Source organism: Pelobates fuscus, chromosome 6 (genome assembly GCF_036172605.1).
Source record: "Pelobates fuscus isolate aPelFus1 chromosome 6, aPelFus1.pri, whole genome shotgun sequence".
Classification (NCBI taxonomy): domain Eukaryota; kingdom Metazoa; phylum Chordata; class Amphibia; order Anura; family Pelobatidae; genus Pelobates; species Pelobates fuscus.
In genome coordinates, this window is record NC_086322.1 from 284,595,912 (window position 1) to 284,623,119 (window position 27,208).

At 49.2% G+C, this 27,208-nt stretch overlaps 7 protein-coding genes across 7 annotated transcripts; 2 read left to right on the forward strand and 5 right to left on the reverse strand.

The window, feature by feature from the left end:
• Positions 1–5,207: 5,207 nt before the first annotated feature.
• Positions 5,208–5,626, reverse strand: LOC134565884 (histone H2A type 1-like). The gene has a single exon (XM_063425562.1). It carries the CDS (start codon positions 5,618–5,620, stop codon positions 5,228–5,230), a length of 393 nt encoding a protein of 130 aa, XP_063281632.1. The 5' UTR covers positions 5,621–5,626; the 3' UTR covers positions 5,208–5,227.
• Positions 5,627–5,899: 273 nt separating this feature from the next.
• LOC134565885 (histone H2B 1.1-like) lies at positions 5,900–6,321 on the forward strand. The gene has a single exon (XM_063425564.1). It carries the CDS (start codon positions 5,912–5,914, stop codon positions 6,290–6,292), a length of 381 nt encoding a protein of 126 aa, XP_063281634.1. The 5' UTR covers positions 5,900–5,911; the 3' UTR covers positions 6,293–6,321.
• A 1,179-nt stretch (positions 6,322–7,500) lies between these two features.
• On the reverse strand, positions 7,501–7,836 carry LOC134565886 (histone H4-like). Its single transcript, XM_063425565.1, has one exon. The coding sequence runs from the start codon at positions 7,834–7,836 to the stop codon at positions 7,525–7,527; it is 312 nt and encodes a 103-aa protein (XP_063281635.1). The 3' UTR covers positions 7,501–7,524.
• Positions 7,837–10,004: 2,168 nt separating this feature from the next.
• LOC134566191 (histone H4) lies at positions 10,005–10,316 on the reverse strand. Its single transcript, XM_063425897.1, has one exon. The coding sequence runs from the start codon at positions 10,314–10,316 to the stop codon at positions 10,005–10,007; it is 312 nt and encodes a 103-aa protein (XP_063281967.1).
• Positions 10,317–21,039: 10,723 nt separating this feature from the next.
• On the reverse strand, positions 21,040–21,452 carry LOC134565887 (histone H2A type 1-like). The gene has a single exon (XM_063425566.1). The coding sequence runs from the start codon at positions 21,450–21,452 to the stop codon at positions 21,060–21,062; it is 393 nt and encodes a 130-aa protein (XP_063281636.1). The 3' UTR covers positions 21,040–21,059.
• Positions 21,453–21,731: 279 nt separating this feature from the next.
• On the forward strand, positions 21,732–22,139 carry LOC134565888 (histone H2B 1.1-like). Its single transcript, XM_063425567.1, has one exon. The coding sequence runs from the start codon at positions 21,744–21,746 to the stop codon at positions 22,122–22,124; it is 381 nt and encodes a 126-aa protein (XP_063281637.1). The 5' UTR covers positions 21,732–21,743; the 3' UTR covers positions 22,125–22,139.
• A 1,195-nt stretch (positions 22,140–23,334) lies between these two features.
• Positions 23,335–23,646, reverse strand: LOC134566192 (histone H4). Its single transcript, XM_063425898.1, has one exon. The coding sequence runs from the start codon at positions 23,644–23,646 to the stop codon at positions 23,335–23,337; it is 312 nt and encodes a 103-aa protein (XP_063281968.1).
• Positions 23,647–27,208: the final 3,562 nt, after the last annotated feature.

Here is a 27,208-nt window from a genome sequence, read left to right on the forward strand (position 1 = left end):
AGTGACCCTATGTAGGGGGAACAGTCCCTATTCTGCTCTGTGTCAGTGTGTATCAGGGATCCTTAGGATTGGTGTCAATGCATATCTGCCAAGTGAAGTTGTTATGGTACTTTTTAGCAGTAAACCAAAATGTTTAAATGTCTATCTGTTCCTGTCCAAATTAAAGAAAATTGAATTGCGTATATACGCTGAAGTAATTCAGTCTGACACACGGAGTTCAGGTTAAAATAACTTCGAGGAAATTTATTGGCAAGTGAAGCAAAAGCGGGCTCGCAGGCCCTTTTAAGAGGCATTTTGCGTCATCATTGATTATCAAGATATCAGTAAATACACATCATTAATTGGATTAATTGTTAAGTGTCTGGATTAGTGTCCACCTATCAATATAATTAATTGGCTCAAAAACTAAGTGGTTAGCTACGTGTCCACCCACCGAGAGGTGGTATTGTTTTGGACACGGGTGGGGACAAGGGGCTCAAGCGCCATCTTCCCAAGCATGAGGTTTACTCGGTGGAAAGGGGGGCTTGAGCGTCATTTACACAGTCAGTGATGTCAGGTCTTGTGGTCAGGTGCAAGGTCTCTTATGAATAGAACATTTCATTACTACAGTGTTCTCATGGCCTTCAAATTATACTATGTTGCGAGTTAGGGGAAATTCAGCAGTTTCTGAGTTAGTCATGTCTTTATAGAAAATACAGTCTTTGTCCATTGTGTTAGATGTGCTGGGAAATTCTGTCATGTAAATGTAGTTTTAAAATGGAGAAGTCAGGTCATGAGGACAAAATGGAGGATGTGTCACAAGTATGAGGTTAAAATGGAGTTAGTGCAATAATTCAATACAAGTTCAATAAAGATTTTTAATAATTCTACATCAACCCTATGTAGGGGGAACAGTCCCTATTCTGCTCTGTGTCAGTGTGTATCAGGGATCCTTAGGATAGGTGTCAATCCATATCTGCCAAGTGACCCTATGTAGGGGAACAGTCCTATTCTGCTCTGTGTCCAGTGTGTATCAGGGATCCTTAGGATAGGTGTCAATCCCATACCTGCCAAGTGACCCTATGTAGGGGGAACAGTCCCTATTCTGCTCTGTGTCAGTGTGTATCAGGGTCTCTGAGGACAGGTGTCAATCCATATGTCAAGGTGTCAATATGTCATGTCAGGTGTCAATCCATATCCATTGTGATTTAGGAATGTTTAGGTGATTTATGCCCTTTATGGATTCAAACCAGACTCTGCATCAACCAGGGGCGGACTGACCGGACGGGCACTTCGGACATGGTCCGAGGGCCCGGCCGGGAGGGGGGCCCGCCATCAGGGGGGCCCGGCGGCACACTCTGAGGGGGCCGGCCGCCCCGTTAAATGCTGCAGCCGCCTGAGCGCTCTCTTAAGAGCCTCAGGCGGCTGCAGCTTCTCACCTCCCCTCCCCTGTAGCGTGGCCGAGCTGCTCTCCGGTCCACGGTGCCCGGCCGGAGTGATAGGAAGGTGCACACTGAGTGTGCACCTTCCTGTCAGTCCGGCCGGGTGCAGGAAACAGAAACTCCGCGCGGAACAGGAGTTTCTGTTTCCTGTACCCGGCCCGGACTTACGCCCCTCTCTCTTCTTACCCTTCCTATCACTCCGGCCGGGCACCGCGGACCGGAGAGCAGCTCGGCCACGCTACAGGGGAGGGGGTAAGAACAGAGAGGGAGGGAGGGGGAGGGGTGTAAGAAGAAAGAGGGAGGGGGTAAGAAGAGAAAGGGGGTGGGGTAAGAAGAGAAAGGGAGGGGGTAAGAAGAGAGAGGGAGGGGCGTAAGAAGAGAGAGGGAGGGGGTAAGAAGAGAAAGGGAGGGGGTAAGAAGAGGAAAGGGAGGGGGTAAGAAGAGAGAGGGGGGGTTAGAATAGAGAGGGGGGGGTAAGAAGAGAGAGGGAGGGGGGTAAGAAGAGGGGGGTAAGAAGAGAGAGGGAGGGGTGGGGTAAGAAGAGAGAAGGAGGGGTGGTAAGAAGAGAGGGAGGGGGTAAGAAGAGAGGAAGGGGGGGTAAGAAGAGAGAGGGAGGGGGGGTAAGAAGAGAGGGAGGGGGAGTAAGAAGAGAGAAAGGGGGGTAAGAAGAGAGGGGGAGTAAGGAGGGGTAAGAAGAGGGGGAGGGGAGTAGGAAGGGAGGGGGAGTAAGAAGGGGGTAAGAAGAGGGGGAGGGGGGAGTAAAAAGAGGAAGGGGGAGTAAGAAGAGGGGGAGGGGGAGTAAGAAGAGGGGGGAGTAAGAAGAGGGGGAAGGTGGTAAGAAGAGGGGGAGGGGGGTAAGAAGAGGGGGAGGGGTGAGTAAGAAGAGGGGGAGGGGGGAGTAAAAAGAGGAAGGGGGGAGTAAGAAGGTATCACATGTCTGGCAATACTGCTGAACATCTTGGGAGACCCCTGGCCAAAAGAAACCTTGGGTCACCCACTGTAGCGTTTGTCATATCCCCAGGTGTCCTGCCAAGGGGATATCATGCCCAATCCACATGATTACCAGCTGAGGCTTTAGGGAGGGGGCAGCCTCCTATTCTGCACTCTAGAGAGCTGGTACAGTCGCCCTTGTTCCCATACAAAACGGTCACCTTCCAGACCTCCTTGTCCGGTCACAGCTTGGCTCGGTACTTGTCAAGTGCGAGTCAGTCGCTACTTCCCTCCCAAACTCATCGGGGTTTTGACTACGGTCAGGGTAGGGTCTGAGAATCTCACCTGGGGTGTCTCTGAGTGCGAATCAGTCTCGGCCATCCGTGCTTGTAGTCGGGTAGTAACAGGTTGAGGTTGAAACCAAGATCATTCCCTAGTTGGACTTCAGCAGGCAAGTTTCTCATAATGCCTTCTTCCACGTGATGGGCTCTGGCTCCCCAATCGAGATGCACTCAGGCAGTGGGAAACCGGTGGATAGCTATACTATGCTATCTTTCATTTCTTGCATGTAATGTCCACCTCTCCAATCTCGAGGAATCTATGAGAATCTACATACTTTGATGGGCTTGAAAACAACCTAAACTCTGTGAGTGTGACATATTAATAAGGGGCATTTTACTATATTACCGTTAATCCCCTATGAGCGTACTTTCTTTTGTATTTTTTAGGTATAGGTATATCTTGCTTTGTTTCTATGTGTATTGAGGATTGAGAGGAATCCTTTTGTTATACCTGACCAAACGAAGGGAAGTAATTATCCTTTTATATATTTTTCACATACTACACCTGGGTGGTCTAAACTTGTATTTTCTGAGGTTGAAACCAAGATCATTCCCTAGTTGGACTTCAGCAGGCAAGTTTCTCATAATGCCTTCTTCCACGTGATGGGCTCTGGCTCCCCAATCGAGATGCACTCAGGCAGTGGGAAACCGGTGGATGGCGCCTCCAGCTACTCGTACAGTCTTCTGCAAATTTTCTGCGTTTCCTGCCACATTTAGTTCAATGAGAGTCAGGGTAGCACCGGTGTCCCTGAGGCCCCGGGCAGTTTGCCTGTTTACCAGCACACATTGGCAGTGATGCTGGCAGTTGTCAGCAGAGGCGGCTCGGTCTGCCTAATGCAGAGTAACCCACGACTCTTCGGTCCCTGGTCCCACGAATTCAGCCGGTTTGGGTTGCTGTGGTTGGCGTGCGGGGGTGGGACTAAGTGTTGGCCGAGGAGGGTGACGTGGTTGGAGTGCGGGGGTCTCTGAGCGCTGGGGTGCTTGTTGGCTTGTTGAAATACGAATTCCAGCGATGGGTTTGGACCCATCAGGGTCAACCGGGACCTAACATCTCGCATGTATGACTCTTTGTCGGAGGACGCCGACAAGGGCACCAAGGAGGCGGAGCTGGCGTTGTCCACCCCCATGAGTTCCAGTTGTAGTGCCACTTTGGTCTTGTCCAGTCGCCGCTGGTTCCACTCTGGCTCCAAGGAAGGGGACTATCCCATTACTGCCAACAGATGTGGTAGTATGCCCTCTCAAGGTTGGAGTACTACCACCTGTGGTCACCCCTTCCTGGTTGTGCCCAGCCCTGGTGTTATTATAGCTGCCAGCCAGTGATTATAGTCACTTGCAGAAAGGGCAATCGTGACATCACCCAAACACTAGTTGAGACTTAGTGAAGAGTGAAAATGAACTGTTTATTGTAGGCAAGATACACAGTATTTATGCACAGACCCCCACAGAGGGTCTCCATGTTCCAGGGTGGGTGTGACAGTGTCCATGTTATGTATAAATTGGCTGTCCCGTGTCACCTCAACCCTCTGTCACCATCACCCCCTCTCCCATTCACCATCACCCGCCTCTCCCTCTCACCTCCCGTCACCATCACCCCCCCATACAAAAACGCAAACATGCTCACAGAGACATACATTCACACACACACAGAGATACTCTGTCAGACACATACACAGGTAAACTGTGCATCAATGTGTATATGTGACAGTGTGCATGTATTGCAACTCTTTTTTGTTAGTGGGGCCTCATGTTTGAGTTTCGCCTAAGGCCTCAAATTCTAGAGCCGCCTCTGCACACAGCACAATACTAGCACCCTCACACACACAGCAGTGTGTGTGTGTGTATATATATATATATATATATATATATATATATATATACACACACACATACACGCGGCGCATGTTTGTGCTTTAGGGTGCACATCCTAATGCAATAGGCTGCACACGCCTATGACTAAACCCCACCAAGGAGGGGTTTTTGAGTTGAACTATTTCGTTAAACCTTTATTTTGTGTGACAATGGTTTTAAAGTGTGTTTTGTCTCCTTGTGCATTAGCATCAGAAATAGAGGCATAGGGGAAACAATCTCCAACACCTGCTTTCACAGGATTTAGCCACAAATTTTAAAGTCGATGTTTGAAAAATATAAATAAATAATATGAATGGAGCCGAGTCCTCCCTTCCCTCCCTGTGTTATTACTATGCAACGCTTGGCCTTTGTTCACTAATATGATTTAACTTGCCTATTAGTCTTCTGCTTAAGATCGATATGTTTTGTTTAATCCAAGATTCCCAAAGTTTAGCAAGGAGTAAGAGCTATAAAAATAACTGAAGGGAAAGTCTGCTAGAAGTGTTTGCGTAGCATTTTAAAAAGCATCAATTCTAGCCCATCAGCCTTTAGGGAATAATTGCCACATTTTCATGCGTTTAACCCCCTATAGCAGCAGCGGTGTATAAGTGTGAGCTCTTTGTGGAGATTGTGGGTGGCTCTTAAAAGAGCCTTTGTGTGAGTTTGGGAGATGAGGGACAGTGGAGTTTACTTGCTCTTGGACGCCTTTTGGCTCTCGGTTTTCTTGGGCAGTAAGACAGCCTGGATATTGGGCAGGACCCCACCCTGGGCTATGGTGACCCCTCCGAGCAGTTTGTTGAGCTCCTCGTCATTGCGCACAGCGAGCTGCAGATGGCGGGGGATGATGCGGGTCTTTTTGTTATCTCTGGCGGCGTTCCCAGCCAGCTCCAGGATCTCAGCGGTCAGATACTCCAGCACTGCAGCCAGATAGACCGGAGCTCCGGCTCCAACCCGCTGGGCGTAGTTCCCCTTCCTGAGCAGCCTGTGGACACGGCCGACTGGGAACTGCAGACCTGCTCTGGATGATCGGGTCTTTGCTTTAGCCCGGACTTTGCTGCTCTGTTTGCCTCTTCCTGACATCTTCAAATCGCAATCTGTAAAATCTATGAGCTCCCGCTCCCTTGCACGGCTACTTATACATCCGCAGATGTGCCGAGCTCTAGTCTGATTGGTTGCATTTTAAATCCACCAATCAGAATCCGACTAAGAGAGTAACCAATCACTGTAGGATTACCTCGTTCCATGCTCAGTGCCCGCTCTGAACGGACCAATAGGAAATGCACAGAGGTCAGGCTTTGCTACCCGGGCTTCTATATATAGAGCTGCCAGGGGAGGGGCTCGTTATTCTGTTGGAAACTTCGTGAGATTATCATGCCTGAACCAGCCAAGTCCGCACCAGCACCCAAGAAGGGATCTAAGAAAGCCGTGACCAAGACCCAGAAGAAGGATGGGAAGAAGCGCAGAAAGAGCAGGAAGGAAAGCTATGCTATCTACGTGTACAAGGTGCTGAAACAGGTCCACCCCGACACCGGTATCTCCTCCAAGGCCATGGGGATCATGAATTCCTTTGTCAATGATATCTTCGAGCGCATCGCAGGGGAATCCTCCCGCCTGGCTCATTATAACAAACGCTCCACCATCACCTCCCGGGAGATCCAGACCGCTGTACGGCTCTTACTGCCCGGAGAGCTGGCCAAGCACGCCGTGTCTGAGGGCACCAAGGCAGTGACCAAGTACACCAGCGCCAAGTAAAAACCCCATCATCACCCAAACCCTAATAACACAAAGGCTCTTTTAAGAGCCACCCACACAATCCACGAGAGAGCTGTATAGATATACTGAGAGTATTCTCTGTGCGGAATGTTACAAGTCATCGATTATAGCGGTCTCCTAAAACTTATTTTGTTCTGCCACTCCCGAGTAGCAGACTATATGACGTTACATTATTTCAGGTTTGAAATCTTTAAGTTAAAATATGTTTTAAAACTCTCAATGGTAGAATCTATGGTGTAACATGTATTCAGTTGGTTATAATGTATCCTAAATATACAACCGTCCGACACTAATATGTAGCAATCTATCTTGCAAATGGAACATGTTTCAATTATCATTCTTGTTTAGATTCTTTGCATAAATTATGTTGCCATGTAGTGCATACAGATTGTAATGGTTACTTTTTAAATGTGTTTAATACGGATCCCGCTGAAACCAGCAATCGCAAACTGAACACAATCTCATAAAACCTCATGAGGTAACAAAGAATTTGTGTCTTTTCTCACTTAATTTGTATTTACCAGATGTATACAATTCGCATGCTTTTGTTGGCATTTCAAAAGCGGGAAAGTCTGTTACAAAATGGCGAAGTTTAAAAATTCTAAATTTTTTCTCCCGCCTTTTTAGACCACATACTGATTGCTGTTTCACTGAAAGAGCAGCATATTTTGCTGGGAAAATAGAATTAGTTTAATTTTCTTTCAGACTGACGGTAAGAGAATTATAAAGCAAATCATTCTCCAAACTCGAATTAACACCGTACAGAATGTTTGTAGTTTGTTTCGAGGTGTATAAACTCAGTATGTCTGCATGTTGAATATTAAAAGCGTAAATGGTTGGTTCTATCGCAGCTTTCCTCTCCAGCCGCAGTTTAGTGCCAACAGGATTCTAGTTTACTAAAATGGAAGAGTTTAAGCCTCAAATACAGACTTCTTCTATTTCACATTTAATAAAGCATTTATTCATTGTGCATTGAAGCAGGAAGAGATGTAGGATAATATGAGAAATCTAATACTGGCTGTATTGATAGGAAGTGAAACACGAACCATTGCAGTCTGTTATAACCGAAGCCTTCTCTAATTTCTCGTTCCCCGATATTCTCGGGAGGATTGAAAGCGCCATCCTGGTGGAATTATAGCCTTATGAGGGAAGGAGTGGGCGGCTCTGAAAAGAGCCTTTGGTGTGTATGAAGGATGGAAGAAGAGAAGCGTTTAACCTCCGAAACCGTAGAGAGTGCGGCCCTGGCGTTTGAGCGCGTACACCACGTCCATGGCGGTGACCGTCTTCCTCTTGGCGTGCTCAGTGTAGGTGACTGCATCGCGGATAACATTCTCCAGGAAGACTTTGAGCACTCCGCGAGTCTCCTCGTAAATGAGGCCGGAGATTCGCTTGACGCCTCCTCTGCGAGCCAAACGGCGTATAGCCGATTTAGTGATCCCCTGGATGTTATCCCGGAGCACCTTCCTGTGCCGCTTGGCACCTCCTTTACCGAGCCCTTTTCCTCCTTTACCGCGACCAGACATTCAGCGATGAGACAAGTAGAACAATCAATGCTCAGCCCACGGCCGCCTGCCCTTATATGTCTCCTGAGCGGACCGGATGGGGAACTGCAAAACAAATCACACGTCACTGGGCGGGTCTTGTCGATGATTGGCTGATGCAGTAGGTTGTACTCGTGCTTTGCGGTGATTTGCTGAATAATAATTTTTGAACTGAAAAGAAGAGACCCGCCGGCGGGAAAGTTTTCTACCGCATTCGAGCTTGTAACCACGGCAAGTATTTAGTGCAGACTGAATTTATTAATAAAATATTTTATTCCCCTTCCCCCCTCAGCTTCAAACACAACAAACACACATAAATAGATTCAAATTAAATATGTCTAGATAGAGAAGTTACCTAAATACATATTGATACTCTTTTCATTCTTACACCGATTCTATGTTCTACACATATTAATTAGCTCTAGGAACTAAATCACATTTTCAGAAGATGAATTAACGCAGTACCTGTAAATAGTCACTAGATGGCAGTGTAAGATTGAAAGAGGATGCATTGTGCTCTGTATTACAAACTACACATTTCTCTTTAAGTGGCAGCGTTTCTCTTCTATCAGAGTAAATTCGGAATTAAACTTAAACCGTTTCCATGTGAAAATGAAATAGCTAATCTATGTGTATGTTAATTTAGGACAATAGTGCTCTTTGCATTATACTTCAAATTATATGTAGTACTATGGCCTGTGGTTGCCCCTTCCTGGTTGTGCCCACTGCCCAGCCCTGGAGTGATTATAGCTGCCATCCAGTGATTATAGTCGCTTGCAGAAGGGCAATCGTGACATCACCCAAACACTACACAAGACTTAGTGAACGGTGAAAATGAACTTTTTATCGTAGGCAAGATACACAGTGTTTATACACAGAACCCCACAGGGGATCTCCATTTAACGCAATACAAAACATAAGCCCACCCCGGCTACCCTGTGTCTGGGAGATAATTTTATCTCCCAGACACAGGGAGCCTAAAACACAAAAAAATGCCACACCTCCCCAAATAGCTCCTGGTCCCAGCTATAAATCCTGCAAATTGCGGAGCTATCGGATGTACAGAGCCCGAGAAATTGTCGTACAAATTCTGGGCTTGAGTCTCTGTACATACCCGAACATAGCTCCACAGAATCACTTGGTTTCGGCCGATGATTCAAATTTCCTGCCTAAACCATGTGGCGACCAATCAGGAAAAAGGGTGCAACCAATTTGCACAAATCGGCACTCAGGGAGGGGAGGTGTTTCGCCGGCCTATCGGGAGAAAAGGTGCAAAACCAGTTTGAATGGTAGCCCCTCTCTTATTGTGTGGCATGTACTTCCAGGCAGCCAGCGGGACACTGCGGCTGTGATGCAGAGTCCTAGTTCCACCACAGCGTAGCTTACTTCCCAGGGTAGGAGCTTCCTGCTGATGTAGGCTACGGGTTGTTCACCTCCGTCCTCCACGACCTGGCTTACAACAGCCCCCAGTCAAAACATGGAGGCATCTGTGTGGACAATGAAACGTTTGTTAGGGTCTGGGGCGGCCAGGGCGGGGCTTGAATCAATGCATGTGAGAGAGACTGGAAAGCCTGTTTGCACTCAGGGGACCACAGAACCTTCATATGGAGTATTTTTTGTCAGGTCGTACAAGGGTTAAGCAATAGCACTATAGTCGGGGACGAAGTGCCTATAGTAGTACGCTTTCCCTAAAAAGGCCATGACTTGGCCGGGCACCGCGGACCGGAGAGCAGCTCGGCCACGCTACAGGGGAGGGGGTAAGAACAGAGAGGGAGGGAGGGGGAGGGGGGTAAGAAGAAAGAGGGAGGGGGTAATACGGTCCTCGCATTGGTTTAATGTTCCTCCCGGGTATTGCTAAAGACCGCAATGTCATCGAGGTACGCGCACGTAAAGTCCTGGAGGCCATCGAGGAGTCTATCCACCATCTATTGAAAGGTCTCCAGGGCATTCTTCATCCCCAACGGCATTAACTGAAATTGGTATAGGCCGAATGGTGTGACGAAGGCCGGCTTGGGGATAGCCTCGGAGGAACTGTCAGTATCCCTTACATAGGCCAATAGTGGTCAGATACTGTCCCCTGGTAATATGGTCCAATAGCTATCTACTCTGGGCATCGGGTAGGTGTATGAAGGATGGAAGAAGAGAAGCGTTTAACCTCCGAAACCGTAGAGAGTGCGGCCCTGGCGTTTGAGCGCGTACACCACGTCCATGGCGGTGACCGTCTTCCTCTTGGCGTGCTCAGTGTAGGTGACTGCATCGCGGATAACATTCTCCAGGAAGACTTTGAGCACTCCGCGAGTCTCCTCGTAAATGAGGCCGGAGATTCGCTTGACGCCTCCTCTGCGAGCCAAACGGCGGATAGCCGGTTTAGTGATCCCCTGGATGTTATCCCGGAGCACCTTCCTATGCCGCTTGGCACCTCCTTTACCGAGCCCTTTTCCTCCTTTACCGCGACCAGACATTCTGCGATGAGACAAGTAGAACAATCAATGCTCAGCCCACGGCCGCCTGCCCTTATATGTCTCCTGAGCGGACCGGATGGGGAACTGCAAAACAAATCACACGTCACTGGGCGGGTCTTGTCGATGATTGGCTGATGCAGTAGGTTGTACTCGTGCTTTGCGGTGATCAGGACCAATCAGGAAAAAGGGTGCAACCAATTTGCACAAATCGGCACTCAGGGAGGGGAGGTGTTTCGCCGGCCTATCGGGAGAAAAGGTGCAAAACCAGTTTGAATGGTAGCCCCTCTCTTATTGTGTGGCATGTACTTCCAGGCAGCCAGCGGGACACTGCGGCTGTGATGCAGAGTCCTAGTTCCACCACAGCGTAGCTTACTTCCCAGGGTAGGAGCTTCCTGCTGATGTAGGCTACAGGTTGTTCACCTCCGTCCTCCACGACCTGGCTTACAACAGCCCCCAGTCAAAACATGGAGGCATCTGTGTGGACAATGAAACGTTTGTTAGGGTCTGGGGCGGCCAGGGCGGGGCTTGAATCAATGCATGTGAGAGAGACTGGAAAGCCTGTTTGCACTCAGGGGACCACAGAACCTTCATATGGAGTATTTTTTGTCAGGTCGTACAAGGGTTAAGCAATAGCACTATAGTCGGGGACGAAGTGCCTATAGTAGTACGCTTTCCCTAAAAAGGCCATGACTTGGCCAGGCACCGCGGACCGGAGAGCAGCTCGGCCACGCTACAGGGGAGGGGGTAAGAACAGAGAGGGAGGGAGGGGGAGGGGGGTAAGAAGAAAGAGGGAGGGGGTAATACGGTCCTCGCATTGGTTTAATGTTCCTCCCGGGTATTGCTAAAGACCGCAATGTCATCGAGGTACGCGCACGTAAAGTCCTGGAGGCCATTGAGGAGTCTATCCACCATCTATTGAAAGGTCTCCAGGGCATTCTTCATCCCCAACGGCATTAACTGAAATTGGTATAGGCCGAATGGTGTGACGAAGGCCGGCTTGGGGATAGCCTCGGAGGAACTGTCAGTATCCCTTACATAGGCCAATAGTGGTCAGATACTGTCCCCTGGTAATATGGTCCAATAGCTATCTACTCTGGGCATCGGGTAGGTGCCTGTGGAGCAAGACTGAGCCCATCATCAGCCTCTTGTCCTCATCTGGTGGTAAGTAGGCAATTCAATATATTATTAGTGGCACTAATCTCTAATTTACCTCACATTAAATGGATACTATAGTCACCAGAAGCACTACAGCATAATGTAGTGGTTCTGGTGTCTATAGCCTGTGCCTGTAGGCTTTTTAATGTAAACACACTGTCTTTTCAGATAAAAGACACATTGTGAAGACTGGCGTTGGCCCATATGGCAGGACAGGGGGGGGGGGCAAATTCTTTTTTGCCTAGGGCGGCAAAAATCCTTGCACCGGCCCTGGTCGCTGAGGACAGGTGTCAATGCATATCTGCCAAGTGACCCTATGTAGGGGGAACAGTCCCTATTCTGCTCTGTGTCAGTGAGTATCAGGGTCTCTGAGGACAGGTGTCAATCCATTTCTGCCAAGTGACCCTATGTAGGGGGAACAGTCCCTATTCTGCTCTGTGTCAGTGTGTATCATGGTCTCTGAGGACAGGTGTCAATCCATATCTGCCAAGTGACCCTATGTAGGGGGAACAGTCTCTATTCTGCTCTGTGTCAGTGTGTATCAGGGGTTTTGAGGACAGGTGTCAATCCATATCTGCCAAGTGACCCTATGTAGGGGAACAGTCCCTATTCTGCTCTGTGTCAGTGTGTATCAGGGATCCTTAGGATAGGTGTCAATCCATATCTGCCAAGTGACCCTATGTAGGGGGAACAGTCCCTATTCTGCTCTGTGTCAGTGTGTATCAGGGTCTCTGAGGACAGGTGTCAATCCATATGTCAAGGTGTCAATATGTCATGTCAGGTGTCAATCCATATCCATTGTGATTTAGGAATGTTAGGTGATTTATGCCCAGGGGCGTATTAGCCGCGAGGCAAACAAGGCATTTGCCTTGGGCGGCATTTTCCAGGGGGCGGCAAAAAACGCCGCCCCCAAATGCCCAAGGCAAATGTCTTGTTAGCCTTGCGGCTAACAGACATGCTGGGCTGGTTGCTGGGCGGCCAGCGAGGGAGCTCTTCCCCTGAGCTCTCTGCTCAGCTCCCTCGCGCGCCGCCCGCAGAGTGAGGCTGGGAGGCGGAGCCGGAATATGACGTCATATTCCGGCTCCCAGTCTCACTCTGCGGGCGGCGCGTGAGGAAGCTGAGCAGAGAGCTCAGGGGAAGAGCTCCCTCGCCGGCCGCCCAGCCTGCCCGCCAGTGCCGCCCTACAGCCACTGGACCACCAGGGAATGGGAGAACCCCCCACCCCCAGCATTCCCAAAGGTAAGGAGGCTGGGGGGGGGGGAGTAAATTAAAAAAAAAAAATGTGTTAATGTGAGTGTGTGTGTGTGTGTCTCTGACTGTGTGTGTCTGATAGTGTGTGTGTGTCTGTTAGTGTGTGTGTGTGTGTCTGTTAGTGTGTGTGTGTGTCTGTTAGTGTGTGTCTGTGACTGTGTGTGTTAGTGTGTGTGTGTGTCTGTTAGTGTGTGTGTCTGACTGTGTGTGTCTGACTGTGTGTCCGACAGTGTGTTTCTGTTAGTGTGTGTCTCACTGTGTGTGTCTGTTAGTGTGTGTGTGTCCGACTGTGTGTGTTTGTTAGTGTGTGTGTCTCACTGTGTGTGTCTGTTAGTGTGTGTGTGTCCGACTGTGTGTGTTTGTTAGTGTGTGTGTCTCACTGTGTGTGTCTGTTAGTGTGTGTGTGTCCGACTGTGTGTGTTTGTTAGTGTGTGTGTGTCCGACTGTGTGTGTTTGTTAGTGTGTGTCCGACTGTGTGTGTTTGTTAGTGTGTGTGTCTCACTGTGTGTGTCTGTTAGTGTGTGTGTGTCCGACTGTGTGTGTTTGTTAGTGTGTGTGTCCGACTGTGTGTGTTTGTTAGTGTGTGTGTCCGACTGTGTGTGTTTGTTAGTGTGTGTGTGTGTCCGACTGTGTGTGTGTGTCTGCCTAGGGCAGCACAAAACCAAGATACACCACTGTTTATGCCCTTTATGGATTCAAACCAGACTCTGCATCAACCAGGGGCGGACTGACCGGTCGGGCACTTCGGACATGGTCCGAGGGCCCGGCCGGGAGGGGGGCCCGCCATCAGGGGGTAAGAAGAGAAAGGGGGTGGGGTAAGAAGAGAAAGGGGGTGGGGTAAGAAGAGAGAGGGAGGGGGGTAAGAAGAGAAAGGGAGGGGGTAAGAAGAGAGAGGAGGTAAGAAGAGAGAGGGGGGTTAGAATAGAGAGGGAGGGGGGTAAGTAGAGAGAGGGAGGGGGTAAGTAGAGAGAGGGAGGGGGGTAAGAAGAGAGAGGGAGGGGTGGTAAGAAGAGAGGGAGGGGGTAAGAAGAGAGGAAGGGGGGTAAGAAGAGAGAGGGAGGGGGGTAAGAAGAGAGGGAGGGGGAGTAAGAAGAGAGAAAGGGGGGTAAGAAGAGAGGAGGGGGTAAGAAGAGAGGGGGAGTAAGGAGGGGTAAGAAGAGGGGGAGGGGGGAGTAGGAAGGGAGGGGGGAGTAAGAAGGGGGTAAGAAGAGGTAGAGGGGGGAGTAAAAAGAGGAAGGGGGGAGTAAGAAGAGGGGGAGGGGGAGTAAGAAGAGGGGGGAGTAAGAAGAGGGGGGAGGGAAGAGTAAGAAGAGGGGGGAGTAAGAAGAGGGGGAGGGGGAGTAAGAAGAGGGGGGAGTAAGAAGAGGGGGAAGGTGGTAAGAAGAGGGGGAGGGGGGTAAGAAGAGGGGGAGGGGTGAGTAAGAAGAGGGGGAGGGGGGAGTAAAAAGAGGAAGGGGGGAGTAAGAAGGTATCACATGTCTGGCAATACTGCTGAACATCTTGGGAGACCCCTGGCCAAAAGAAACCTTGGGTCACCCACTGTAGCGTTTGTCATATCCCCAGGTGACATGGTCCGAGGGCCCGGCCGGGAGGGGGGCCCGCCATCAGGGGGTAAGAAGAGAAAGGGGGTGGGGTAAGAAGAGAAAGGAAGGGGGAGTAAGAAGAGAGAGGGAGGGGGGTAAGAAGAGAGAGGGAGGGGGGTAAGAAGAGAAAGGGAGGGGGTAAGAAGAGAGAGGAGGTAAGAAGAGAGAGGGGGGTTAGAATAGAGAGGGAGGGGGTAAGTAGAGAGAGGGAGGGGGGTAAGTAGAGAGAGGGAGGGGGGTAAGAAGAGAGAGGGAGGGGTGGTAAGAAGAGAGGGAGGGGGTAAGAAGAGAGGAAGGGGGGTAAGAAGAGAGGAAGGGGGGTAAGAAGAGAGAGGGAGGGGGGTAAGAAGAGAGGGAGGGGGAGTAAGAAGAGAGAAAGGGGGGTAAGAAGAGAGGAGGGGGTAAGAAGAGAGGGGGAGTAAGGAGGGGTAAGAAGAGGGGGAGGGGGGAGTAGGAAGGGAGGGGGGAGTAAGAAGGGGGTAAGAAGAGGTAGAGGGGGGAGTAAAAAGAGGAAGGGGGGAGTAAGAAGAGGGGGAGGGGGAGTAAGAAGAGGGGGGAGTAAGAAGAGGGGGGAGGGAAGAGTAAGAAGAGGGGGAGTAAGAAGAGGGGGAGGGGGGTAAGAAGAGGGGGAGGGGGGTAAGAAGATGGGGGGAGTAAGAAGGGGGTAAGAAGAGGGGGAGGGGTGAGTAAGAAGAGGGGGAGGGGGGAGTAAGAAGGTATCACATGTCTGGCAATACTGCTGAACATCTTGGGAGACCCCTGGCCAAAAGAAACCTTGGGTCACCCACTGTAGCGTTTGTCATATCCCCAGGTGTCCTGCCAAGGGGATATCATGCCCAATCCACATGATTACCAGCTGAGGCTTTAGGGAGGGGGCAGCCTCCTATTCTGCACTCTAGAGAGATGGTACAGTCGCCCTTGTTCCCATACAAAACGGTCACCTTCCAGACCTCCTTGTCCGGTCACAGCTTTGGCTCGGTACTTGTCAAGTGCGAGTCAGTCGCTACTTCCCTCCCAAACTCATCGGGGTTTTCCCTGGCTACCGGGGTTTCGACTACGGTCAGGGTAGGGTCTGAGAATCTCACCTGGGGTGTCTCTGAGTGCGAATCAGTCTCGGCCATCCGTGCTTGTAGTCGGGTAGTAACAGGTTGAGGTTGAAACAAAGCAAGATATACCTATACCTAAAAAAGACAAAAGAAAGTACGCTCATAGGGGATTAACGTTAATATAGTAAAATGCCCCTTATTAATATGTCACACTCACAGAGTTTAGGTTGTTTTCAAGCCCATCAAAGTATGTAGATTCTCATAGATTCCTCGAGATTGGAGAGGCGGGAGGACCTATAAAAGGAGGACAAAGTACCCACAAGATTTGAAGCACTTCACTACTCCTGAGGAAGTCTGTTAATACAGACGAAACGCGTAGAGTTATTTGCTGGAACTTTTTATTTGATTAGTTTTTATTTGATTTGATTTTATTGAATTTTATATATTTTCCTGTTTACTTGCCTGAGATTTCTACAAGGACTTCGTTCTCTGTATTGATTGGACGACAGATTTGTATTGATGGGCCTTTTTACATCTTTTATGCTGTAAGTGCAACCATTAAAGCAGATTTATACTTTTTCAAACAGTGCTATACTATGCTATCTTTCATTTCTTGCATGTAATGTCCACCTCTCCAATCTCGAGGAATCTATGAGAATCGACATACTTTGATGGGCTTGAAAACAACCTAAACTCTGTGAGTGTGACATATTAATAAGGGGCATTTTACTATATTACCGTTAATCCCCTATGAGCGTACTTTCTTTTGTATTTTTTAGGTATAGGTATATCTTGCTTTGTTTCTATGTGTATTGAGGATTGAGAGGAATCCTTTTGTTATACCTGACCAAACGAAGGGAAGTAATTATCCTTTTATATATTTTTCACATACTGCACCTGGGTGGTCTAAACTTGTATTTTCTGAGGTTGAAACCAAGATCATTCCCTAGTTGGACTTCAGCAGGCAAGTTTCTCATAATGCCTTCTTCCACGTGATGGGCTCTGGCTCCCCAATCGAGATGCACTCAGGCAGTGGGAAACCGGTGGATGGCGCCTCCAGCTACTCGTACAGTCTTCTGCAAATTTTCCTCGTTTCCTGCCACATTTAGTTCAATGAGAGTCAGGGTAGCACCAGTGTCCCTGAGGCCCCGGGCAGTTTGCCTGTTTACCAGCACACATTGGCAGTGATGCTGGCAGTTGTCAGCAGAGGCGGCTCGGTCTGCCTAATGCAGAGTAACCCACGACTCTTCGGTCCCTGGTCCCACGAATTCAGCCGGTTTGGGTTGCTGTGGTTGGCGTGCGGGGGTGGGACTAAGTGTTGGCCGAGGAGGGTGACGTGGTTGGAGTGCGGGGGTCTCTGAGCGCTGGGGTGCTTGTTGGACTGGTCGGTCTAGTTGCGTGACTTCCACATATTCATCTGCAAGGTGGGCGGCTTCAGGTAAGGTGAAGGGTTGTCTGTCTCTTACCCACTCCTGCAGTTCCGGGAAAAGCCTTGAGTAAAATTGAAATACGAATTCCGGCGATGGGTTTGGACCCATCAGGGTCAACCGGGACCTAACATCTCGCATGTATGACTCTTTGTCGGAGGACGCCGACAAGGGCACCAAGGAGGCGGAGCTGGCGTTGTCCACCCCCATGAGTTCCAGTTGTAGTGCCACTTTGGTCTTGTCCAGTCGCCGCTGGTTCCACTCTGGCTCCAAGGAAGGGGACTATCCCATTACTGCCAACAGATGTGGTAGTATGCCCTCTCAAGGTTGGAGTACTACCACCTGTGGTCACCCCTTCCTGGTTGTGCCCAGCCCTGGTGTGATTATAGCTGCCAGCCAGTGATTATAGTCACTTGCAGAAAGGGCAATCGTGACATCACCCAAACACTAGTTGAGACTTAGTGAAGAGTGAAAATGAACTGTTTATTGTAGGCAAGATACACAGTATTTATGCACAGACCCCCACAGAGGGTCTCCATGTTCCAGGGTGGGTGTGACAGTGTCCATGTTATGTATAAATTGGCTGTCCCGTGTCACCTCCCTGTCACCATAACCCTCTGTCACCATCACCCGCCTCTCCCTCTCACCTCGCGTCACCATCACCCCCCAGGGCCGGCGCGTCCTCTCTCCCTGCAGCCAGCACACAGCAGGAGCCTGGCAGTGAAGTCAGCCGTCCTCCTCTGATGATATCAGAAGGGGGCGGGACTTCTACTGCTCCCAGACTCCCCAGCGGTCCTGATTGCAGCTCCAGCCTCCAGCCTCCAGTGCAGCCCATCCCATCCCATCCCATCCGACCACCAGGGGTAAGGTTCTCCCTCCTGGACCAAGGTAAGTCTCTGGGAGGGGGTGGGGGAAGAACTTGTAGCATTTTTTTTAAATCAAAACGTTTTTTTTTTCAAGCCCCTTTCTTCAGTCCCTGCCCCCACCATACTCCCCCCTGCCCCCACCATACTCCCCCCTGCCCCCCACCATACTCTCCCTGCCCCCACCATACTATCCCTGCCCCCACCATACTATCCCTGCCCCCACCATACTCCCCCTGCCCCCACCATACTCCCCCTGCCCCCACCATACTCCCCCCTGCCCCCACCATACTCCCCCCTTCCCCCACCATACTCCCCCTGCCCCCCACCATACTCCCCCTGCCCCCCACCATACTCCCCCTGCCCCCACCATACTCCCCCTGCCCCCACCATACTCCCCCTGCCCCCACCATACTATCCCTGCCCCCACTATACTATCCCTGCCCCCACTATACTGCCCCTGCCCCCACTATACTGCCCCTGCCCCCACTATACTGCCCCTGCCCCCACCCCCACTATACTGCCCCTGCCCCCACTATACTGCCTCTGCTCCCCCTGCCCCCACTATACTCCCCCTTCCCCCACTATACTCCCCCTGCCCCCACCATACTATCCCTGCCCCCACCATACACCCCCTGCCCCCACTATACGGCCCCTGCCCCCACTATACTCCCCCTGCCCCCACTATACTCCCCCTGCCCCCACTATACTCCCGCTGCCCCACCATACTCCCGCTGCCCCACCATACTCCCCCTGCCCCACCATACACCCCCTGCCCCACCATACTCCCCCCTGCCCCCACCATACTCCCCCCTGCCCCCACCATACTCCCCCCTGCCCCACCATACTACCCCCTGCCCCCACCATACTACCCCTGCCACCTCTATAGCCCCTGCCCCCACCATACTACCCCTGCCACCTCTATAGCCCCTGGCCCACCATACTACCCCTGCCACCTCTATAGCCCCTGCCCCATCATACTACCCCTGCCCCCTTTACAGACCCTCAATAGCCCCTGCCCCCTCTACTGCCCCATGTGCCCCTCTACAGCACTTCTATTTCCCTCTACAGCCCCTGCCCCCTGCCTCTGCCCCCCTTTCACACGCCTCTACTGCCCTTGTCTCCCCCCTCTACTTCCTCTACCCGCCTCAACAGCCCCTGTCCCCCCCTCTACTTCCCATTTACCCCCTACCATACTGTCCCTGTGACACCACTTTATTGCCTCAGTGTCCCTCGTTACAGCCTGTGCCCACACCATACTGCCCCTGTGTCCCCCTCTACTGCCCCTGTGTCCCCCCTCTACTGCCTATTTCCAACCACATTGCCCCTTTGCTCCCACCACAGCCCCTATACTCCTTTCTACAGCCTCTAACTCTCTTACTTCACATCCCTTCCACTCCATTTTACCCCATAGCTCCAGTACAGCCCCTATTCCCTTACTACAGTCCTTACCCCCACTACAGCCCCTCTCCCCCAAATTGCTGCCCATATCCCCCACACTACAGCCCCTGTTCCCACTTGCAGCCATCAACCTACTTCAGTCCCTAACCCCCTACTACAGCCCCAATTCCCCACTACATTTCCTAAGCCCCCAATTACAGCCCCTAACTCTCAACTACAGCCCCTGTCCCTCTACTACAGCCCTTAACTCCTTAATTAGAGCCCCTATTACCCCACTAAAACTCACTACCACCTCCCCCCCCCCTCCAAGATTAGGTTCTGGATCTGCCCCTGCTCTGTATACCTGTCTGCATGTCTCTGTATGACTGTCTGTGTCTGTGTGTTTCTGAATGTCCCTGTATGCCTGTATGTCGCTGTATGACTGTATCCATATGTCTCTGTATGCCTTGTTCTGTATATCTCTGTATGCATTGTTCGTTATGTCTCTGTATGCCTGCATCTTCATGTCTCTGTATGTCTGTGTTTGTATAACTGTGTTTTTATTTATCTATATGCCAGTGTCTGCATGTCTGTGTGTGTGTGTCTGTATGACTGTATGTCTGTGTACCTGTATGTGTTGATTGTATGACTGTGTGCCTGTATGGCTGTGTTTGTTTGATTGTGTGCCTGCATATTTCTGTGACTATGTGCCTGTATGTGTGTGTGTAGCTATATATCTATGTCTATATGGCTTGGGAGGGAAAAGTTACACAAAGGAGCCTGAGGGGAAGAGGGACACACAAAAAACAGGCTGAGGGGAGAGACCCACAGAAAAGGGCTGTGGGAAAGAAAGACACACAAAGGGGCTGGGGGGGGGGGGGAGGAGATACACATGGGGGTTGTAAGAGACATACAAGGGGGTGTAAGACACACTAAAGGGGGGTACAATACACTACATGGGGATTTCAAAAGGCTGGATATGAGACACCGCTAAAGATACATCTTATTTGTGTGTGGGGGGGCGGCAAAATTCATCTTCGCCTGTGTAGCCAAAAATCCTTGCACCGGCCCTGTCACCCCCCCATACAAAAACGCAAACATGCTCACAGAGACATACATACACACACACAGATACTCTGTCAGACACAGTCTCAGGCACATACACAGGTAAACTGTGCATCAATGTGTATATGTGACAGTGTGCATGTATTGCAACTCTTTTTTTTTTTTTCACTTTTTTGTTAGTGGGGCCTCATGTTTGAGTTTCGCCTAAGGCCTCAAATTCTAGAGCCGCCTCTGCACACAGCACAATACTAGCACCCTCACACACACACAGCAGTGTGTGTGTGTGTGTGTATATATATATATATATACATACACACACACACACACATACACGCGGCGCATGTTTGTGCTTTAGGGTGCACATCCTAATGCAATAGGCTGCACACGCCTATGACTAAACCCCACCAAGGAGGGGTTTTTGAGTTGAACTATTTCGTTAAACCTTTAATTTGTGTGACAATGGTTTTAAAGTGTGTTTTGTCTCCTTGTGCATTAGCATCAGAAATAGAGGCATAGGGGAAACAATCTCCAACACCTGCTTTCACAGGATTTAGCCACAAATTTTAAAGTCGATGTTTGAAAAATATAAATAAATAATATGAATGGAGCCGAGTCCTCCCTTCCCTCCCTGTGTTATTACTATGCAACGCTTGGCCTTTGTTCACTAATATGATTTAACTTGCCTATTAGTCTTCTGCTTAAGATCGATATGTTTTGTTTAATCTAAGATTCCCAAAGTTTAGCAAAGAGTAAGAGCTATAAAAATAACTGAAGGGAAAGTCTGCTAGAAGTGTTTGCGTAGCATTTTAAAAAGCATCAATTCTAGCCCATCAGCCTTTAGGGAATAATTGCCACATTTTCATGCGTTTAACCCCCTACAGCAGCAGCGGTGTATAAGTGTGAGCTCTTTGTGGAGATTGTGGGTGGCTCTTAGAGCCTTTGTGTGAGTTTGGGAGATGAGGGACAGTGGAGTTTACTTGCTCTTGGACGCCTTTTGGCTCTCGGTTTTCTTGGGCAGTAAGACAGCCTGGATATTGGGCAGGACCCCACCCTGGGCTATGGTGACCCCTCCGAGCAGTTTGTTGAGCTCCTCGTCATTGCGCACAGCGAGCTGCAGATGGCGGGGGATGATGCGGGTCTTTTTGTTATCTCTGGCGGCGTTCCCAGCCAGCTCCAGGATCTCAGCGGTCAGATACTCCAGCACTGCAGCCAGATAGACCGGAGCTCCGGCTCCAACCCGCTGGGCGTAGCTCCCCTTCCTGAGCAGCCTGTGGACACGGCCGACTGGGAACTGCAGACCTGCTCTGGATGATCGGGTCTTTGCTTTAGCCCGGACTTTGCTGCTCTGTTTGCCTCTTCCTGACATCTTCAAATCGCAATCTGTAAAATCTATGAGCTCCCGCCCCCTTGCACGGCTACTTATACATCCACAGATGTGCCGAGCTCTAGTCTGATTGGTTGCATTTTAAATCCACCAATCAGAATCCGACTAAGAGAGTAACCAATCACTGTAGGATTACCTCGTTCCATGCTCAGTGCCCGCTCTGAACGGACCAATAGGAAATGCACAGAGGTCAGGCTTTGCTACCCGGGCTTCTATATATAGAGCTGCCAGGGGAGGGGCTCGTTATTCTGTTGGAAACTTCGTGAGATCATCATGCCTGAACCAGCCAAGTCCGCACCAGCACCCAAGAAGGGATCTAAGAAAGCCGTGACCAAGACCCAGAAGAAGGATGGGAAGAAGCGCAGAAAGAGCAGGAAGGAAAGCTATGCTATCTACGTGTACAAGGTGCTGAAACAGGTCCACCCCGACACCGGTATCTCCTCCAAGGCCATGGGGATCATGAATTCCTTTGTCAATGATATCTTCGAGCGCATCGCAGGGGAATCCTCCCGCCTGGCTCATTATAACAAGCGCTCCACCATCACCTCCCGGGAGATCCAGACCGCTGTACGGCTCTTACTGCCCGGAGAGCTGGCCAAGCACGCCGTGTCTGAGGGCACCAAGGCAGTGACCAAGTACACCAGCGCCAAGTAAAAACCCCATCATCACCCAAACCCTAATAACACAAAGGCTCTTTTAAGAGCCACCCACACAATCCACGAGAGAGCTGTATAGATATACTGAGAGTATTCTCTGTGCGGAATGTTACAAGTCATCGATTATAGCGGTCTCCTAAAACTTATTTTGTTCTGCCACTCCCGAGTAGCAGACTATATGACGTTACATTATTTCAGGTTTGAAATCTTTAAGTTAAAAGATGTTTTAAAACTCTCAATGGTAGAATCTATGGTGTAACATGTATTCAGTTGGTTATAATGTATCCTAAATATACAACCGTCCGACACTAATATGTAGCAATCTATCTTGCAAATGGAACATGTTTCAATTATCATTCTTGTTTAGATTCTTTGCATAAATTATGTTGCCATGTAGTGCATACAGATTGTAATGGTTACTTTTTAAATGTGTTTAATACGGATCCCGCTGAAACCAGCAATCGCAAACTGAACACAATCTCATAAAACCTCATGAGGTAACAAAGAATTTGTGTCTTTTCTCACTTAATTTGTATTTACCAGATGTATACAATTCGCATGCTTTTGTTGGCATTTCAAAAGCGGGAAAGTCTGTTACAAAATGGCGAAGTTTAAAAATTCTAAATTTTTTCTCCCGCCTTTTTAGACCACATACTGATTGCTGTTTCACTGAAAGAGCAGCATATTTTGCTGGGAAAATAGAATTAGTTTAATTTTCTTTCAGACTGACGGTAAGAGAATTATAAAGCAAATCATTCTCCAAACTCGAATTAACACCGTACAGAATGTTTGTAGTTTGTTTCGAGGTGTATAAACTCAGTATGTCTGCATGTTGAATATTAAAAGCGTAAATGGTTGGTTCTATCGCAGCTTTCCTCTCCAGCCGCAGTTTAGTGCCAACAGGATTCTAGTTTACTAAAATGGAAGAGTTTAAGCCTCAAATACAGACATCTATTTCACATTTAATCATTGTAGCAGGAAGAGATGTAGGATAATATGAGAAATCTAATACTGGCTGTATTGATAGGAAGTGAAACACGAGCCATTGCAGTCTGTTATAACCGAAGCCTTCTCTAATTTCTCTTTCCCCGATATTCTCGGGAGGATTGAAAGCGCCATCCTGGTGGAATTATAGCCTTATGAGGGAAGGAGTGGGCGGCTCTGAAAAGAGCCTTTGGTGTGTATGAAGGATGGAAGAAGAGAAGCGTTTAACCTCCGAAACCGTAGAGAGTGCGGCCCTGGCGTTTGAGCGCGTACACCACGTCCATGGCGGTGACCGTCTTCCTCTTGGCGTGCTCAGTGTAGGTGACTGCATCGCGGATAACATTCTCCAGGAAGACTTTGAGCACTCCGCGAGTCTCCTCGTAAATGAGGCCGGAGATTCGCTTGACGCCTCCTCTGCGAGCCAAACGGCGGATAGCCGGTTTAGTGATCCCCTGGATGTTATCCCGGAGCACCTTCCTGTGCCGCTTGGCACCTCCTTTACCGAGCCCTTTTCCTCCTTTACCGCGACCAGACATTCTGCGATGAGACAAATAGAACAATCAATGCTCAGCCCACGGCCGCCTGCCCTTATATGTCTCCTGAGCGGACCGGATGGGGAACTGCAACACAAATCACACGTCACTGGGCGGGTCTTGTCGATGATTGGCTGATGCAGTAGGTTGTACTCGTGCTTTGCGGTGATTTGCTGAATAATAATTTTTGAACTGAAAAGAAGAGACCCGCCGGCGGGAAAGTTTTCTACCGCATTCGAGCTTGTAACCACGGCAAGTATTTAGTGCAGACTGAATTTATTAATAAAATATTTTATTCCCCTTCCCCCCTCAGCTTCAAACACAACAAACACACATAAATAGATTAAAATTAAATATGTCTAGATAGAGAAGTTACCTAAATACATATTGATACTCTTTTCATTCTTACACCGATTCTATGTTCTACACATATTAATTAGCTCTAGGAACTAAATCACATTTTCAGAAGATGAATTAACGCAGTACCTGTAAATAGTCACTAGATGGCAGTGTAAGATTGAAAGAGGATGCATTGTGCTCTGTATTACAAACTACACATTTCTCTTTAAGTGGCAGCGTTTCTCTTCTATCAGAGTAAATTCGGAATTAAACTTAAACCGTTTCCATGTGAAAATGAAATAGCTAATCTACATCACCCAAACACTACACAAGACTTAGTGAACGGTGAAAATGAACTGTTTATCGTAGGCAAGATACACAGTGTTTATACACAGAACCCCACAGGGGATCTCCATTTACAGCAATACAAAACATAAGCCCACCCCGGCTAACCTGTGTCTGGGAGATAATTTTATCTCCCAGACACAGGGAGCCTAAAACACAAAAAGAATGCACACAATACAATAACGCATACCCACATGCCACACCTCCCCAAATAGCTCCTGGTCCCAGCTATAAACCCTGCAAATTGCGGAGCTATCGGATGTACAGAGCCCGAGAAATTGTCGTACAAATTCTGGGCTTGAGTCTCTGTACATACCCGAACATAGCTCCACAGAATCACTTGGTTTCGGCCGATGTTTCAAATTTCCTGCCTAAACCATGTGGCGACCAATCAGTAAAAAGGGTGCAACCAATTTGCACAAATCGGCACTCAGGGAGGGAGGGGAGGTGTTTCGCCGGCCTATCGGGAGAAAAGGTGCAAAACCAGTTTGAATGGTAGCCCCTCTCTTATTGTGTGGCATGTACTTCCAGGCAGCCAGCGGGACACTGCGGCTGTGATGCAGAGTCCTAGTTCCACCACAGCGTAGCTTACTTCCCAGGGTAGGAGCTTCCTGCTGATGTAGGCTACGGGTTGTTCACCTCCGTCCTCCACGACCTGGCTTACAACAGCCCCCAGTCAAAACATGGAGGCATCTGTGTGGACAATGAAACGTTTGTTAGGGTCTGGGGCGGCCAGGGCGGGGCTTGAATCAATGCATGTGAGAGAGACTGGAAAGCCTGTTTGCACTCAGGGGACCACAGAACCTTCATATGGAGTATTTTTTGTCAGGTCGTACAAGGGTTAAGCAATAGCACTATATAGTCGGGGACGAAGTGCCTATAGTAGTACGCTTTCCCTAAAAAGGCCATGACTTGGTTCGGGGGGTGGGCCAGTTGGCAACAGCCATGATCTTTGCTGGTTTGGCGACTGCCTCCCGCACCCAACCCGGTGCCCTAGATATTGAGCCTCGGTCTTGCCTAAGTGACATTTGTCCATTTTTGAGGCCAAGCCGGCCGTCCTTATCCGATCTAATACGGTCCTCGCATTGGTTTAATGTTCCTCCCGGGTATTGCTAAAGACCGCAATGTCATCGAGGTACGCGCACGTAAAGTCCTGGAGGCCATCGAGGAGTCTATCCACCATCTATTGAAAGGTCTCTGTGGCGAAACCGACCTCGCCACGTGTCCTTGGAGGGGGCTGCTTGCCTGCCTCTTGCCTTTGGACTATGGACCAGACTTTATGGGAATGTGATACCCCAGATAGCTATACCATGGAGCCTATTCATATAATGAAAGACTATGGGAAAGACTTTAGCTCCATGGCAATTGTACTGTGTGAGTAGGATCTGCGCGCTATTCGGTAGTTTTGTGCGTGCAGATCCCAGCTATCTGGGGATGGGTGAAATGTCTGTGTGTTATGTGTAAATGTGACTTTATGTATTTTAAAGTGTTTTATGTTGTTTTGCAACCATGTGGTTAATGGAGTCTGCCTTTAGTCCTGGGTAATTGGATTACTTCTGCAATTAACTCCAGGGCAGAAGGGAGGAAACCAGGGTGCATTGTGGGGATGTTTTTCGGCCAGCCAGAAAGGAACAAAAGATACTTTTAGTAACTTTTGAACCCCTGGTCGGATTCATGCCATTTTTTAATATGTTGTTCCCCTGAATGGATTGATTGTGGATATGTATTTTTATGTGAATGTGATGTATGGTTTTAAAGTTATGAAAGTTGTGTAAAAGTATATTTTACACTGTATGCATAATGGGATTATGTGTCACACTAAGGGGAGGGGATGTGTGGGAGGTAACATCTATGTCATCGGTTCTTTTATGCCTCCCCCTGGGTGTGGCCTGTATGTGTGAGTTGGAAATAAAAGCCAGGCTGGATGAGCCAGTCCAGAGTTCTTGCTTAACCCTCAAAGCGATGTGTCGTCTCGGTCTTTGGGGGAATGGGATTGTATGCTGACTGCCAAGAGTGTAAGCCGATGTCTGCTTTTCTTGTTCAGCTGTTCCAGTGTTCGTGTGGTTCCAGTCGGGAGAATGGTGTTTGCAGTAGCTGCCTGTGCATCTGGAAAGGGGATTATCGCCTAAACTGGGTTTTATCCTCTTGTAAGTGAAACGGTCCGTTACAGTCTCCAGGGCATTCTTCATCCCCAACGGCATTAACTGAAATTGGTATAGGCCGAATGGTGTGACGAAGGCCGGCTTGGGGATAGCCTCGGAGGAACTGTCAGTATCCCTTACATAGGCCAATAGTGGTCAGATACTGTCCCCTGGTAATATGGTCCAATAGCTATCTACTCTGGGCATCGGGTAGGTGCCTGTGGAGCCAGACTGAGCCCATCATCAGCCTCTTGTCCTCATCTGGTGGTAAGTAGGCAATTCAATATATTATTAGTGGCACTAATCTCTAATTTACCTCACATTAAATGGATACTATAGTCACCAGAAGCACTACAGCATAATGTAGTGGTTCTGGTGTCTATAGCCTGTGCCTGTAGGCTTTTTAATGTAAACACACTGTCTTTTCAGATAAAAGACACATTGTGAAGACTGGCGTTGGCCCATATGGCAGGACATATGGGGGGGGCGGCAAATTCTTTTTTGCCTAGGGCGGCAAAAATCCTTGCACCGGCCCTGGTCCCTGAGGACAGGTGTCAATCCATATCTGCCAAGTGACCCTATGTAGGGGGAACAGTCTCTATTCTGCTCTGTGTCAGTGTGTATCAGGGGTTTTGAGGACAGGTGTCAATCCATATCTGCCAAGTGACCCTATGTAGGGGAACAGTCCCTATTCTGCTCTGTGTCAGTGAGTATCAGGGTCTCTGAGGACAGGTGTCAAT

What these genes read in the sequence shown, in the direction of transcription:
- LOC134565884 (XM_063425562.1), bottom strand. Translation starts at nt 5,620, where the DNA reads ATGTCAGGAAGAGGCAAACAGAGCAGCAAAGTCCGGGCTAAAGCAAAG.
- LOC134566192 (XM_063425898.1), bottom strand. Translation starts at nt 23,646, where the DNA reads ATGTCTGGTCGCGGTAAAGGAGGAAAAGGGCTCGGTAAAGGAGGTGCC.
- LOC134566191 (XM_063425897.1), bottom strand. Translation starts at nt 10,316, where the DNA reads ATGTCTGGTCGCGGTAAAGGAGGAAAAGGGCTCGGTAAAGGAGGTGCC.
- LOC134565888 (XM_063425567.1), top strand. Translation starts at nt 21,744, where the DNA reads ATGCCTGAACCAGCCAAGTCCGCACCAGCACCCAAGAAGGGATCTAAG.
- LOC134565887 (XM_063425566.1), bottom strand. Translation starts at nt 21,452, where the DNA reads ATGTCAGGAAGAGGCAAACAGAGCAGCAAAGTCCGGGCTAAAGCAAAG.
- LOC134565885 (XM_063425564.1), top strand. Translation starts at nt 5,912, where the DNA reads ATGCCTGAACCAGCCAAGTCCGCACCAGCACCCAAGAAGGGATCTAAG.
- LOC134565886 (XM_063425565.1), bottom strand. Translation starts at nt 7,836, where the DNA reads ATGTCTGGTCGCGGTAAAGGAGGAAAAGGGCTCGGTAAAGGAGGTGCC.